The sequence below is a fragment of the Falco peregrinus genome, chromosome 6, assembly GCF_023634155.1.
Source record: "Falco peregrinus isolate bFalPer1 chromosome 6, bFalPer1.pri, whole genome shotgun sequence".
NCBI lineage: Eukaryota > Metazoa > Chordata > Aves > Falconiformes > Falconidae > Falco > Falco peregrinus.
In genome coordinates this window covers 47,729,760-47,746,608 of record NC_073726.1, presented here as the reverse complement: position 1 = coordinate 47,746,608, position 16,849 = coordinate 47,729,760, and the positions used below count along the sequence as shown (strand labels likewise).

Here is a 16,849-nt window from a genome sequence, read left to right as displayed (position 1 = left end):
GAAATTTTTTTCAAAAGCAGCCAATTTTAGTATGCTCTGGACAATTTTTTCAATTTTAGCAATTAATCCATGGATTTACAATCAATGCTGATTTTTACAACTTGCAAAGAAAACATTAATTCTGAATTCTGTAAACAGGAGGGCTTTTTTTCCTATATTTAAAATATATTTTGCCATAATACATTTAGAATCCTAATTATGAACTGGTGTTTAATTTTAGACCTCTTCTGGAGAACTCTCTCCATCTGAGGAGGCTTTGAAATCAGAAGGCTACAAAGTACAAGCCTGGATTGCAATAAAAGCAGCTACACAGGTTGGTGCAATATTCTGAAGAGGTAATTTTTTGGTTTTCTTTCATTTCATCTTATGCTACTTAGACAAGCAAGCAAGACAGGAATTAAGGTTTCCTGAAATTTCTGGCGTGGGTTTTATTAGGGGAGATTAAAATGGAAGCTGTCCGAGTCGTGCATTTAATCTCTCTTGGACAGATCTGACTCTGTTTACCTCAACTTTGATTCAGTGCAAATAGAACAGCACACTGCCTGATATGTGTGTGCATATGTTTGACATGTAGGTAGACATCAGTGGCATCCAGGTGAGGATATCTGATTTAAAATCACTTATGTAGTAATTAAGCTGTCAGCAGTAATGATTTATTTAAGTATAGTATGTACCATATGTCAGAGAGAAATAGAATATTTTCCTGACTTTAAAAAACATAATATGGTGAGTAATTAATTTTTTGTCATCATCTTGTTACTCTCAGATTTTAAAATTATATAAATATTGTAGTGAACTTGTTCTGAATAAAATAAATATTATTTTTAGGTCAGTGAAGCTGTGCTTGCTTCTCAGCTGTTAAATGGAATGAAGAGTGTTAAAGAACATGGCATGAAGGATGCAGTGCAACAGAAAATCCCAGAATTTGCTTCCATGGATATTCTTGCTTCATACAGAGATTTCTTATCTGGTATTCTTTTATTCATAGTAATATTAGAACATTAAATAACTAGTGAACTATATATGCCATGTAATCTAGTAATACATTAAATATCTAATTTTCATTTATGAAAAATTATAAGTCAAATTTTGAAAGCAAAAGCAAAATCCTCATCCTGCATAGCAGTACAAAATATTAAGTAGACCTAGTGGGTCTGTGTCTGTGAACATGCCTGTGTTCAATAGGTTAAGAAAAACTGCATTTTTTGCATTCTGTTGCTCAGAAAGACAAAAGTGCACATATTTCCATGCTTTTAGAAAAACAGATGGACCTTTGTCACAGGACTTCCCCATACTTCTAGAGTAAGTCTTGCCCGCCGCATCAGTCATCACTGCTTTTTTTTCAAACACTGATTTAGAAGAGACTTGTTCCTTAGGTATATTAGCTTTTCCTTGGAGATTTTAAGTTTTTCTTTTGATTTTGCAAAGAGATGTTGGTGTTGAAGAGCTTGTTTCTCCCTGTCCTGCCTGCCCTACCCCCAAAAAATAACCCCAAACCAAACACCAAAACCAATGAACTAAAACTCCTGCAAAGTTATCTGCTCGGGTACTATATTCTAAAAGTTAAAGTCAGTATAATAAATTATTTTTACTGTCTTTCCAGTTGAATGGGTTATCATTTAGAGATACTTCCATTAGCTTGGTAGAACTTTGCCTTTGCCTGGTTTGTTTCCAACTTCTGCATTTATTTTACAATTATTGAAGTTGATGAAGTTTTTGATTTAAAAAAACATTCAGTGAAACTAGGAATCTGGGGATAATGTTTGCCAGATAATATATAAACACTAAGGCAAAATATCTGAATTTATTTTTAAACTAGGAACCATTAATTTAGTGATAAAATTTTGGTTCAGTGGCTTAATTGCAGTCATCCCAAGTGACTGACAAAGATTGAATTTCTCTGTCTGGTAGTTGCTGGCAAAGTTGAGCAATGTCTGCTTACTGTACCGTGTTTAAACATATGTGTTTTGATTGGTTTATGAAAACAAGTGTTGGATGCTAAGACTTTCCATCAATCTGATTGTTTTGTACTGGCTCCATTTGCTTATAATTACAGATAATTTTTTCTTTCAGCAAATGCAGCAGGTGTTTCTCCTGATAGTTCTGTTAGGCAATACAAAGAAGAATAGAAAATGTAGAAAAGCAATAGTAGGCCAAAATATATAAAAGTAAACTGAAATGGAAATTATCAGCACAGCGTGCTAAATATTTCCTGTAAAACCATTAGTGAAAGACATTGTTCGAGTTTCATCTGTAAACAATGTGTCCATTTTAACTTAATTCTGTTTTTACAATTGACAGTGAAATATCAGGAATAATGGAGACATTCAGATTTGGTAGAAGCACATATAATTATTTTCTGGAAGTTTACTATTAGGATTAACTGTAACATAATGTTTGTTCAATTTGGAATGAGAAACAGCAGAAGAATTGTGTAGGCTTTTGAGAGCACCATGTACTAATACAGTGAAAAAAAATACTGAATTTAAGCAGTCATGTAGTGATAACTGTAACTGTACTTTTTGCATAAGTATAACTTTTAGGCAGCACAAAAAAAAAAAAGTGTTGTTTTTTTTAATCCATTGTCAAGAACATATTGCATTGATAATATGCTTAATATCTAAAAGGGACTGGATTGATACTAACGATAAATATTTCAGAGTACCTAACTCTTCTGAGTTCAGGTCAATCTAACTGTGAAGTTCAACTGCTGTAGTTATGACTGATGACTCCTAGTATTGTTTCCATTTAGGAAACATCTGCTATTGAACAATGTATAGAAACAATGGCTTTATATTTACATTCAGAGAGCGAGAGAGCACCTTGGTCTCTACCCCTTATAGCCTCTTGCAAGGACCAGTCAGATTCCTGACTATGATCTGAGAAATATTTTCTTTACTTTTACTAGTTCAAGTAATATTAAAGCAGAATAGAAAGAATTTTCCTTTTACGGAAAACATAATCAGGTTCACAAGTTACATTTTTAGTTACAGATTAGCCAATTCCAATTGTGCAGAAATAGCTTTTGAATTGCAACCATTCACTTAATGTGTACTGTTAAACTGGTTTTGGATTTGCAGATGGATACACTGTTGTCTCTGAAAGTGCCAAAGTTTCTTCTACTGAAAACAAACAAGCCTCACAAGACAAGCAGAGCCAGAGTGAAGGAACGGAAAGTCTTGCCACCAAGGCCAGCCACAAGAAAGAGTCAATAACATGGGTTCACTTAATTCACTACCACAGTTATTTAAAAAGACTTTACAACACAAACCTTTTATTTGGTATGAATTTTTTCTTCCTTCCAGAAAACTGCCATAAGTGAGATATTGTTCCTGGGTGCTAACAGGTTCAGATTCAAAGGCTATCATTAGTCTCATTTTGAGTTCCTTTAAATTGTATAAATGCAAAATAAATTTTCACTGAAATGAAGATTTATGTCATTTTACAAGTTTTGGAAGTGAAGTATTATTACCTTTTTTCCCCCATAATTATTCAAAAGCCTTCATGATACCTGGAAAAGTATCCCTCAAAACATAATTGCTATTACTATATCTGAAGCATTTTTTAAAAAATCATGATCTATATTTATTTTTAGTTCTAGATGCATCAGACTTAAGTCACATCAGAAATAAATTGTTCAGTTTGGGGTGCTATTTGTGAGAAACTATTTGAATGTAAATGGGAAGGCTGAACATTATTGAATGTGTTTTGACTAAACCCCCAGATGTTTTGTACATACCTGGTTTATGGTAATAGATAGGACCTTTCAAACAGAGTAAGAATCCATTAATTTCAGGGACCTAATACTATGTATCTATATCTGATGGCCAGCTGCTGGATATACAAGTGATGACCTGATCAGTGAGAATAGAACTAGATTGTACATCTAGATTGTACAATTGTAGATTGCCAAGAAAGAAACCTAGCAACTCTGAAAATAGTAATTTCAGAGGGGGCTGGATTTTTGTCTTGTGGCGCCAAATGAAAGGAAAGTATTCTACCTCAGCACAGAACTACAAGGACAGTCAGGTGTGTAGAAGCAGGTGTTGAAATGTGCACATGTATCTCTGCTGTAGTTACCAATGATGTAGCCTAGGGAGCAACTCAGCTGATCAGCCACTACCTCTCTAAATTATGGTCTTTTGTCCATATAGCTTCTTTTGACTGCATGGAATAAATATGCATTTATCCTAGTGGGTACTTAGACATCTAGTGAACATACTGATGCTTACACATCTAAATTTAAGTACCTAAACCTCAAAACTGTACCTTCCATTTTATGCTACTCTATAATGTCTACACAGGGTTTGTTTCATTATCAGATCTCCAGTGAAAAATTGCAATACAAATAGCATAACCTAGTAGTATTTAAGGACAATCAATGTAATTGTTGGAAATGCATTTATTTGATATTGAACCAATTTACATATTTTACTATATTTCCAAAACATATGAATATTGAGTGGCTGTAGAAACTTCACTTTATTATGGCAAATGATGATGTAATAAAAATTTCTTTTCAAAGCTGCCCCTAGCTCAGGACCTGGATCATTTTCTGCAAGAGACGGACACCTTAGTTCTGTTTTTGACACAGGGATTGCTCTACGCATAGCAGAAATGCATTCCTTTCTCAAAAAACATTTGTTTGAATATTCAATGTGTTGTCTTGAGAATTTCCCAGAAGAGCTACATGATTTAGAATTGCCGCTTGGTAGGCCAGCTGATTCTTCAAAGGTACCTATTTTATTTCTGATGTTTCAAAAATATGTATTATACTCAGATTCTGGCTAGTTCCAATGGTGATTTTTCTGAGAGCACTATAGAAGAATGAAATTCATTATGCGGAGGATCAATGCAAAACTAAAATCCTGTGCAAGCAGTGAAGAACATAGTTAACAAATGCAAATATCCTTGTGTTATTCATTCCTGCAAAAATTATCTCTATCCCATGCCCAGTGTATTTAAACCCTAGAAGAGTAAGCAGAATGAGACTTAAGATGATTTTATTATTAGTTAAAGTTGGCTGTGTTATTTGGTAGGACTGAGGCTTTTAATCTTGTAGATCTCTCATGTTTCATACCAAAAATGTCTTGATGTTTGCTTTTTCATTTCTATGTACAAGCCTCTACATTGTTAATGTGGTCTATAATAAAGGCATGATTTAAAAAATATATATAATTTATATTTTCTCAAAATTGGTTGAAAGCCATGTGTGCCAATTTTTTTCACTGATTATTAGCTGGCTAGAAAATCAGTCTTTTAAGATCTCTGGCTTGGAACAGCCTATTTGAGCATTCAAATGTAGGTAGCTCAGTCTATATTACTCAGAGAAAGGTTGAATTAGAATTCTGGAGTCTACACTGACCATGGCATATGTATTGAATATTGAACGGTAAAAGTCTTTGAAGAGTCGATGTAAAAATTATTGTCTTCAAAGTTTCTCCATCCCACTTCTCATGTTAATAATTAACTTAATACTAAAAAATTAAAATGACAGGTTATTCTCTATGGTTTATTTTTTACCTAATATGTTCAGTATTAGATGGAGTCAGGGGAGCCTTGAGGAGTAAGAACTTGTTATCTTATAAAAAGGAATTAAAATACTTTCATGAAAGTAGTTTATCTAGAGTTGGTGAACTTTCTGCGTTAATGATACAGCGTATCATTACTCATTTCCCAACAAAGAGCTGACTGTGACACTGAATAAATTGTAAATATGTGGTATGTGACATTTATAACAGCCATCGTATATATAAAATTATTTTACTCTGTCTGTTCTGTTTTTGACATAATTAGTATTACACTGTCCTAGAATAATAAGCGTCAGAGCTCACTGTCATGTTTGTGACAGGTGCAAGCTGCATTAATCATGTGTTAGCTTCACTGTTGTAGACAGCTAACAAGCATAAAGCTCTTACTTTTTTTAATTCTAAGTTTCATTGATTTTTATCACATTTTTAGAAGCTTTAACTATTCAGAAGGCTGTATAAGTTATTTAAAAAAAATACTGTAATTTGATACTAGGATTTTTAACAGTACAAATAGGTAAAATTTTTGAAATAATTTTGATGTACAAGGTTGTTTTGCTTACATTTGTTTTTGTAATTCTATTTTTGACTCGAAGTTTTTTTCAGCTCTGCTGAACAAAGAATCCAAATTACATTAAGAAGGCTATAATTAAAATTGTGTGGCCTGTTACATTTTGCATGCTTGTTTTTTATTCCACTTCACGATGGTATGTAGGACTGGAAACACTTAACCAAAACAGTTTATTGTTTTCAGGCTTCAGAGAAAGTTGAATAGATAAATATTTATGTATGTAATTCAGCAACCCTCCAGTTTGACAACAGCAGTTGTAATGTCCTTCCTCAAAAGATTCAACATGATGTAGATAACAAAAGATGCAGTTCCATGAAAAAGAAAATAATTCCGTTCATGCTCCATGCTAAGAGGATAGTGGGTGATTCGTTGCCAAAATAAAGATCCTGAATGTAGAAGATTATTGTAGTAGGGGGATGATCTATGCACACCTCATGGCATACCATGGATTATAGCCACTTTTATTGCTGCCTTAGTGTTTAGAATCTATGTGGCATGGATCATCCCCAGTTAATTGTCCTATGCCTATGTGAAGGCATATCCATATGCTTGAATGCATGACTTCAACATGCATGGCTTTGCCTTTGTCTTCACTTTGACTATATTTTGATGTGGGATGGTAAATGGCTTTATGAAGTAAATTATGTCACTGTGAAACATCCATCTTCTGGATGTTTCTTCCATCCATCTTCCATCTCACCTGGATTTACTTCCCTCTTGAGCTGTATTTTCTGAAAATAGAGTGAGTATAATACTCTAGTTTTTCTCAGCAATGAACATTCAAAATGAAAAAAAAAAACAACCCACTCCCCAGGCAGCTATTTTCACTGCCGATGATGGAGACACTAACAACCTTTTCAAACAGCTTCAGCATTACCTCAAAATGTCACTGTTTTGCCTTCTCTGTTCTTTGCAGATCTGCGTAATATTTTAAAAAGTAAAAATGCTATGGCATTGTTCAGCCTTTAAATCAAATGTTTTAAAATTTTAAAAAAAGTTTTTATTCATGAATGAATGTTGGTTGACAGTGTTCTTCCATTACTTCCCTGGTAAATGACAGCCAAACAGAAACTCTTTGATGAATAGCCTACTAATGCTTCATATATATTTTAGTTAATATGACATATGACAAATCCTTACAAATTAAGTAACTGAATTTTCAGTAGGCATCAAGCTTTTTTAGTTGCAAAGCTAAAGAGAAAAAAATAGGTAAACATAAATACAGTGTTAGTCTAATATTCAGGTTGCTATTTTAATTATCAATATGTATAGCCAACAAATTACTTCTTCAGCACTAAATCTTGTATGGTCAGCATGTCAGATAATATTTTTCAGCAAAAAACATAACACTGTAAGGAAGATAAGTCAAAAATAACAATCTTTGTTCCTGTTAGGTGTCTCTTAAGTCAGCCCAGTGGTCCTTTGTATTAACTTTAGAAATGTCTCATCATGTGTACTTCGAAAAACCTTAACCTGGTAAAATGGACACCTTTTAAAATTACCCATTTATCTAAAAAAACAGGTATTTGTGCAGGAGTGAAATTCATGCTGATTCTAGTAGACAGTAGATTATAACAGATTTTGCATGTTACACTAGAAAAAATACAATTTAAAATTTTCTTCTGTGTTTCAGATGTCTCTTGAAATTACTGGAATGACATCAAAGATGTCTCGTGTGAGAGTAGCTTCTCCAGCTTCTGTCATCGCAGAGGCAGACAGTCCGATGGAGAGTAGGGCAGCAAATGCTTCAAATAAGGAAATTAACATTCAGTGGTACTTTCCTTCTCTGGCAAAGCCTTCAAATGATAGAGAGACTAAGGTATAACTACACCAAAGCAGTTCCTTAGGTATTGGAACAAATTAAGTTTCATTTCCAATGAATATTTATGTTATGACTGCTCAGCTTTTTAATTGAATTATCCATATGCTGATTGACAAGCTGGACAGCAGGAAGCTATGTATTTACTGTGCTACAAACCTGCTATGCAGGACAAACAATGCCCTGACAGTTTTTTGGTGGTGGACCAAAGAAATTGTTGATCACATAGAGCTTCCAGGCCATGTTGTATTCATGCCTATTGTAGGTCCCTGGTGTCTTTAAGACCTCCACTCTGTTAAGTTTGGTTAGAGCTGACCAATATATTCAAACAATATTGTTTGGTGGGAGGCTGTTGGAAAAGCGAAGTTTTGTGTACACAGGGAAAATAGGATTTTATAAACCTCATTTCCTTAAGAAATCTGACTAAACATGAAAGATGAGAGAGCTTGGAGGGTTGCAGGAAAGCAGGAGACCAGGACATGGAATTTATTTTATTTTTAAACAAGGGAACAGCATGTAGGTAAAACTTCTGCTAATGCAATAGAAATCCATGATTCCAAACTTTTTGGCATAGCAGATCAGTGTAAAAATTTCCACTAGATCCTTTTAATCTCTATTAGTAAGCTGATAGAAGCCCTGTGAAGTTACTGCAAATAATGTACTTTTCAATATAGTTTTGCAGCTTACTTTAGCATGACCTTACAGATAATTAAAGATCCAGAGGCAACTCCTGAAAACAACTAAGCATAATAGGAAATTATTTCAATGAAAGATGAGAACATTCTATTTCATTTTCTTATGCTCTTATATTGATACAGCTTTATTAGACTGTGAGTTATGTGCACTTCATGGATTTAAACCTAGTATGATGACAGCCATGCACAAGGGTATATAGCAAATCTAATTAATTACATAGGGCCTTTGGAAATTCAGTAAAAGCTCTCTGTTCAGCCTTCCTGCAGTTGGAACTTCGGACATTGATTGATTGATGGGATTGATTGACCAGGACAGGACAACACTGAGATTTTGATGGTGACTCTATAGGGTATATTAATTTTCAAACCCATGTAAATTATATCCATAACTAAATTGCTTTAAAACCTATAAAAACTTAGTACAAATTCATATGAGACCACACTCCCCCTTTTTTTGAAAGTCAGTTATCTAAGTCTTCATCGGTACACTGTACTTGATAGTTATAATCTAGTATCACTGAAATAGCTCAGGTCTACTCTACCATACTGCATTATAGCTTATCCATTCCACCTCTTTTACAGGTTTTGCTGCTTTATGCTTATAACACAAAGCCTGTCAAGATTAGCAACATCAAGACTTTCAGTTCCACGTCTATGTTTTCTGGCCATTTGTGGATTCCATTGCCTAGGTAAATAATCACTGACTTTATCCTGTTATTTCATGCTGTATTAAAGATCAGTCAACCATTTAGGATCAGAGAAAATAAATTACAAAATATCAAAGAGCTGTAAATCTTTAAAAGCATTCATCTTTGCTTTTCAGAGATTTTTCACTGTAAAAACTATAAGATGTTGTGCACTGTGTTAAACCCATCCAAACATATGCTTGTTTGTACATTATCATTTTAGTTTTGATTCTTAAAGAATTGAGTAACACATGCTAATTATATTAAACTGGTATGGCAATGTAAATAAACGCTAGCACATCTAAGAAGCAGTCCCAGTAGTTACTCCTATTTTCTCACTTGTTCATCTACTGTCTCCATCACATATTACAACTCTGAGCATGCAAGAACTTTTCTCAGATGCATTCCCAGACTCAGCCCTTCATTTTACATCCTATGGTGGTTTTCATTACTTCTTCCTTGTCATTTATCTAGCCTAAGAATTTTTGGAACCGCTGAGCAGGTGGAGGGCAAGGAATAACGGGCCAAGAAGAGTTGCAGCCTCTGCCAACTTTGTGCTAGTTGCATAAGAAAAATATTTTCTTAGAGAGGTATTCTTAAAATACCTCTTATTACCATTTTTAACACAAAAAACTAATGCATTCCATATTTCCAGTTTCTCTAATGGAAAACTTCTTTTTGTAAAATTATGAGATCAGTCTTGAAATGAAAGAAAAAGTAGAATATAATCAATATGTAATAAAAGCTAGGTCAGTTTAATTATAACCTTGAAACAGCAAATATTATTGTTTTATAACAGCAATAATGAAAAATCTTGTCTTCTCTCAGAATTATTTCTTTACGGAAGAAATTATCTAATCTGAAACAGCAAGTTGAAATGCTGATGCAAAGTTCTAAAAGTTCTTCTTCAGCTTCAGAACCTACAAGTTTTCTTGAACGAAGTGAAACTCTGAAAATAATTCCTTCAAAAAAACCCAAAATGAATGTTGCAAAAGTGCATCTTGATGAAAAAACAGAAGTAAGTGAGAACAGTTCTGCTCTTAAATATGCCTGACTTTAAGATGTCTGTTTTGGGGAAAATAAATTATAGGTAACTTGGAAGGCAGACATAAAAGATTAAATTTCCCTCAGCCCTTTCAAGAAATGCTGAAATATTTTCACTTTTCATTTTATATTTAACTTTTTATTTTCCTCATATATTGCTCGTCACTTCACAAAAATAGCAGGCAACTTCAGCCTTCCACTTGAAAATAAAGGCTACATCTTCAGGTATATAGATTTGAAAATTGATGCCTAATTTATAGTAATCTACATCTGAAAATCCTTGGCAGAGTGTTAAATTAGCACGGCGATTAACCCAGAAGTGCTTTTTAAAAATCAGTTACACATCTTCAATGCAAAATGGGCAGTGATTTTGAAATAAGAACCTTCTAATGTTATTGAGAGAGGACTAAAACTGGCAGTGAATTTGTTTTCATCTTCACTACGCCACCTTCCTCTTTTCTTTTTTATTAGCAAGGCTGAATATGGTCTGCAACCAAATAACTCCCCCCACATAAACATACAAAAGAGATAATTTCAGAATTTTCCATGTGGTCTGTTTGAGATAATGTCATTGGAATAGAATATTGCCACAGCATAACTGCTGCTTGATAAATGCCAAGGCAAAATAGACGTTTATTTTCGAAGTGGGAGACATTTATCATGTGACAGGATTCTCTTTATATCTATTATACGAAATGATTAATGATGTAGAGGCTGTCATTTTGTCTGATGGATGCTGTGAAACCGTGACAATTGTGCACTGTGCCACTGAGGCTGTATTTTGACCAGCTTGAAGAACAAATGATGCTTTGGCCAATCACAGTGGTTTTGGGAGGGTAGACAGAGCTGTCCTTTAGTGGGTGTTTCTGATTACCTGAAGGGTTTTGCTCAAACTTTCATTAATATACGTCAGTAATTGGAAAAACAATGTTTAGAATACTAATAAGATTAACATGCCATGCATTATACATGTATAAATATCATCTTGTCAAGACTGTTTGTTTATAATGTCTTCAGTAAACACGTAGCAGAAGTATGCTCGCTCACTGGATTTAATACCTGAGCCAGGGGCAATTTTGCCTCAGTAGACACCGCAAGGTTTGGGCACTTGTGTTTGTACAGCAAACACAACTATTTGCGTTGCAGAAAATTTATATTCATCAGCTAAGGTTTATTTTGTTCTGAATTCAATTAGAATAACCTAAAATTTGATTGTTCTGAAAAATTTTGTAAAGCAAAGCCATCTGTTACCTTATCAGAGGAGAATGGTAGTACAGCATTAGCTTTTTTCTTGTTTTATACCGTTAGGAAATGGCTAAAAGGTGTTTATCTGAAGTCAAAGCACTGCTATCTGTTGTTCCAGCCCTGTCCTTGCCATTAACTGAGGTATGTGTTCACATTAATAGTAAAAATCTGTTTTCTAAAATAAAACAATTGCTCAGTTAAACTGAAACATGGATTATACCACTAAGTATCTTCCCGTATTTTTCTTATACATTGTTGGACTTTCCGTTTGGGTTTTATTTTTTCATTTTTATAAACAAAATTCAAGTGTGCATGCTTACAAACTATAAGTATCTTCACTGTTCATTATAATCACCTTTTTATACATACAGAAATGTATTAAAAATGAATCTCACTCACAATGGGTTCATCTAGGTTATTCACCATCTTCTGGTCATTGTTTACAGAGACACCAGTGAATTTCCATGATGTAATTGTCAAATGCAATTTCCTCCCATCCTGGTGTTTTTACAATTATTCAGGCTTTCCTTCTATTTTCTTTAGCTTTCTCTGTCATGCCCATGACATATCCTGAGAGACAGCACGCCATTTTTTTGGTCCATGTTGTATTCATCTTGTTACCCAGTTGTAGTCAGCGCCCCAGAGCAGGCTATGGGAACTGGCCCGCAGAGGGCAGCGGTGCTGTTCAGTGTTCTCAGCCACCCTAGGGGATCCCTAGGGAAGGGACCACGGTGGCCAGGGCTCAAGGAACTCCAAGGAAGATTTTGGAATCCACTGTAACATACCACTCCCCCCGACTAAACCTCAGATACCTTGCCCGTAATTGTTCACAACGGAATGGTAACAGATAAGGCATCCACTGTACTCTTCCAGTCAGGTAGCTCTTCCTACCAGAAAGGAATCCTGAGTCTCACCTGGGAACAGTTTGGCTAGCAGCCTATTTAGAAGGGAGAATCTGTAATGCTGTCCTGTGCATCCTGCAGTCTGGTACCTGGGAGTACATACTTTGCTTTTATACATATTGCACCAGTGATCCATCTTAAAAAGCCTCTCTCAAATGACTCCCAGACTTTTGTATCACTCAATCTGGCTTTATCAGTGCATCAAAATATACACACATTCAGTCTGCAAAGTTATACTTTTCAGTCCCATTGGAATATCTTCCATGGTAAAGAGATTTGACAGACACCTAGGGGAAGGTAAAGCCAAGCTTTCGATCGTGTGGACCTCCTGGACCTGTTTTAAATTCTTGGGAATCCCTCTTGACTTTGCCTGCTTCTCTTTGTGGGTCTACCATGAAAGCGAGGGAGCAAATTTAGTGGTGTCCTGCCAGTAAGAATATGATGTTAATTGCTCTGTTTTATACTGGCTAAATGCCACATCAAGCTAAAATATTTCAACAGGTGAAACTATGGGCTTTTCATGACAAAGTTTCAGATAAGAGATTTCAAACTAAGGTGCTATTACATTTGGCAGATTGATTGAGCGAGTGAAGCCTAATCTTTCAAGATGCTGAGTATCTTCATTCTTCTCTGAAGCCAGCACTTCATTATGTACAGCATATTTCTAAACAGTACTTCCAAACTTTCCAATAAGTTCTATATGTGCATTACCCAGTCTTCTTGGCTAGAGGTGGAAAGCTCAGAGTGGCACTATGTATACTATAGGGTAGTACATTTCCTGTTTTCAAGTATGCAGGAGAAGGCAGCAGATGTATCGCTTATATGTAGTTTTACATCATTTTTCCCCACTGCACACTTTTTTTTTTTTGCTCATCATCTCCTGAATTAATTGGATAAAGTCAGTTCTGCTTTGTGGTATTTGTTTTCTCATTCTCTGAGCTGTCACACTTTAACTCCTATCATGTTTCCAGTGTCTCTTCTTTGATCCTCTTTTTTCTGTTTATGTGTCTTACGGTGCTTTTGATACAGCACTGAATTATATTTCCAAGTGGAAAAAGTGCATTTTTATTGAATTATTCATTTAAAATTATTTTACTGTTCATGTTTTAAGAACAAAAACTGATCAGCCAGCTTGTTTTTACAGCTACTTAATCAATAGCTATGTTCTTGAGGGAGATAATAAAGCGTAGTGTTTGGAAGTTCCAATCTTAAACGTTAAAAGTAAATTTATAAATAAAATAATTGCATTAAATATTAATCTCCCTAGATAGCCTGTTGCAAGCTTATCCTCCTTTAGTTAGTTTTTCTTAATATATAAATCAGCTAGACAATTCTCTTATGTCCAATGGACATACAAACCAGTTTATCATTGCCCTCTATTTCACCTTTTACAATTAGCTCAATTCTTTCAGATTCTCATCTTAGGAAAAGTTTTCCAAATTATTAATAATTCTTGCTGCTCTTGTCTGATATTTTCATTTTACCTACAGATGATCAGGGTAAACTTTGTGAGCAAGACTGTTCACCCAAATGTCCTCCCCTTAATCCTGTTTTACTAGTTTCTTGCAAGAGATGTCATTAACCACAAATTAATATTGAGGCAATGAGTGTTTCTAACTTATTCATTGGTTGTAGCTCAGAAATCTGGCTTTAATATGGAGCTATTTGTATATATGTACTTTCTGGCACCTATAAACTTAATAAAGTCCTTTGCTTGTTTTTTCTTTTTTTTTTTTTTTTTTTTTGTGTGTGTGTGTGTGTGTGTGTGTGTGTGTGTGTTTTGTGGTTTTTTTTTTTTCCCAGATCCCATTTGATGTTACTTTGCAATCAATAGCAAGTTTGGAAGATATGTTTGATCCTGCCAATGGATATATAATAACTGAAGAAAGCCTCTTCAGTTGGATCATTTCTCTGTTTCACTGAATTCTGTTTTTGCAGTAACTTCATCAATTGTTGAGTGCTATAGATTTAGACTTAAGTTCTGGTGTTTATGAAACAACCTCATTAATCACACCAGGACTTGGCTCCTAACGTGCTTTATAATTTTAATTTTGAGCTTATTTCTAATTACTTAAAATTAATATGTTTTAAAATTAAAACACATTTTTAGAAATTAAATGTATTAAAAGTAGTTTCTTAACAAGAGGATTAAAAATATTCAATCATCTATAATTAAGTGACTTTGTTGGGGTTTTTCTAGCTTTTCAATAATTTCTTATTTAGAAAAGCTGAATAGGCTTGTAGCCTTCTAGCATCTGCTAATAGATAACTGCTTTTCCCCTGAAGTTTTATTCTCATCAGCATTTTTAAATTGCTTTTGCATTTATCAAAAGTTGGGTTTATTTCTAAGACTGATAATTTTTTTTGGCCTAAAATCATCACTGAGTTTGTTCTCTTACACTGCTATTTGAAACTAGCGTTTCAGACTTTTCTGTCTTCCGTTAAAACCACATCACAGGCTGTTCAGCGTGAAAATGATCACTCAGATGTCTCCATAATTCCACAGCATTTTTCAGGGGAGGGGAGGCCATTTAAAAAAATAAAATTTCTATAGACTACATAGAACATTTTTGGAGATCACTCTAAAAAACAAAACCTCTATTATGCAGTCAATACCACAAATATTATTTTAAAGTGCTGAAGAAACCCTAGTGAGTCCTAACAACAGCCACCTGAGTCAATGTGCTTGTCTAGTGTTAGAGATGGGGAATCTGACACAAAAAAATTAGTTAGTTGAACAAGGCCACACAAGAGAGTGGTCATGGCCCTTTGGTTTTGCTCACATCACAAGGCCAGGCACTTCTTCACTAGTTACAGTAATCTGTTTGCAACAAACAGCAAAAAACCCAGGATGTTTGGGTAGGAGCCCTGTGAGCCCTGTCCTATCACTGGGTTCAGTTTCTGTGAAAAATAAACAATTGTGTTGAACACCAGCCCCTTTCACTTCAGTCAGGCTCTTCCTGTGCTGTAGCCCAGTGATAAAAAGATAAAATATTTTGAGCTATTTGGAAATTGCAGATTTACCTTTGCTTGCCCTTTTTAGAGAAATGTTACCTGGTTGAGTGACGTTTCCTTTCTGGAGGGAGGGACAGAGAGAGGTAAAAGATGCAGCATAATGAGTATCTTAAATGTGATCAGCAACATGAAGAAGTGGGGTGAGGGTTTCTGCTGTTTTTCTTTATTCCTATAAAAGAAAAAAGACTGGATGTATCTGTGTTATGTATAGCTTTTTAAAAGTTGTGTTATTTTTTATTTTGTGTAGCCTTTTCTGGAATGCTGTAGGTAGCAGGAAAATTAGAAGGATTATGATACAATGATAAAAAGAAAGTAAAAACCGAGTAATTGATAGGTAAGGTATTTTTGCAAGACAATTTTAAAAATGAGTTAGAATGGTTATTTAACTCAACTGCCTAATAGCCAGTTTGGAGGAAATATTCCTTAGCATTATTCTTTCAATTAAAATAATTTATTGTTCTGCAGTTCTTATAAAGGCAGGAAAAATAAAAACTTACATTAGTATTTTTTCTTTTACAAGGAACATGTAAAAAATTGCAGGTTTTTTTGAAAAAGCTATTCAGTCTTCCCTTGTATTTTGTAAATAGTATAAACCTTTTTCTTTTTGGAGTCACCTTGAGGATTATCATAGGACTTTTGTCCTATTTTTTGCAGCTTAATTAGTATTTTCAAAACACTTTATAACATCAGGTGAAAATGGAAGTAAAGTTCTATTACAGACCAGGTGTTTCTTCAGTGCTGCCAGTCTGGACCTTGTTATAATTCCTATACTTGAAAGAGAAATATTAAATAAAATGCTTTACATATGCATTTAAAGTATGCTAAACTTTCTAAGATATTTTTGTTGAAACAAAAAAATATTATCCTACCATCTCCTTTAACATAGCACAGTAAAATAATAACATTGAAACACTGACCTCACTGTATCCATAGCAGCAGATTTTACTCATAAACACAAGATTAAATATTCAATGCAGGTTTCAGAAGAAAACATTGGAGAAAACATTATTCTTCCAGCATATAATTAAACTCTTTAGTTAAAATCTGTTTGTAAGGAAGGAAGCTCATATCTAAATGTCTCCAGTAATTGCACAGAAAAAAACTTATAAAGCTAATTGCAAAGTAAATTGCTTCTTGGTTTATGTATTGTAGTATCTTGTTTCATGTATTATAGTAGTTTGGGTGAGTTTCTCCTTACCAATGAATGCAGACTAAAGCTTTCAATATGGGAGACTAGAATAAATTTGTGTCAGCACCATGTTCAATTAAATTTCTATAGAATACTTGTCTGTGTCACTGTCTCCAAAATTAAAAAGGAAGAGGGAAAGTCACCTTCTTTGATTT

At 34.3% G+C, this 16,849-nt stretch overlaps 1 protein-coding gene across 1 annotated transcript in view; it reads left to right on the top strand.

The window, feature by feature from the left end:
- Window positions 1-16,795, top strand: part of CFAP54 (cilia and flagella associated protein 54) — a 118,698-nt gene extending 101,903 nt beyond the window's left edge. Inside the window, exons 61-69 of the mRNA XM_055809189.1 lie at window positions 221-313; window positions 829-970; window positions 3,081-3,281; window positions 4,526-4,734; window positions 7,733-7,918; window positions 9,196-9,302; window positions 10,128-10,317; window positions 11,652-11,729; window positions 14,294-16,795. Of these exons, the coding sequence (XP_055665164.1) occupies window positions 221-313; window positions 829-970; window positions 3,081-3,281; window positions 4,526-4,734; window positions 7,733-7,918; window positions 9,196-9,302; window positions 10,128-10,317; window positions 11,652-11,729; window positions 14,294-14,413 (1,326 nt within the window). The 3' untranslated portion in view covers window positions 14,414-16,795. The remainder of the gene's footprint in view (window positions 1-220; window positions 314-828; window positions 971-3,080; window positions 3,282-4,525; window positions 4,735-7,732; window positions 7,919-9,195; window positions 9,303-10,127; window positions 10,318-11,651; window positions 11,730-14,293) is intronic.
- The last annotated feature ends 54 nt before the right edge of the window (window positions 16,796-16,849 follow it).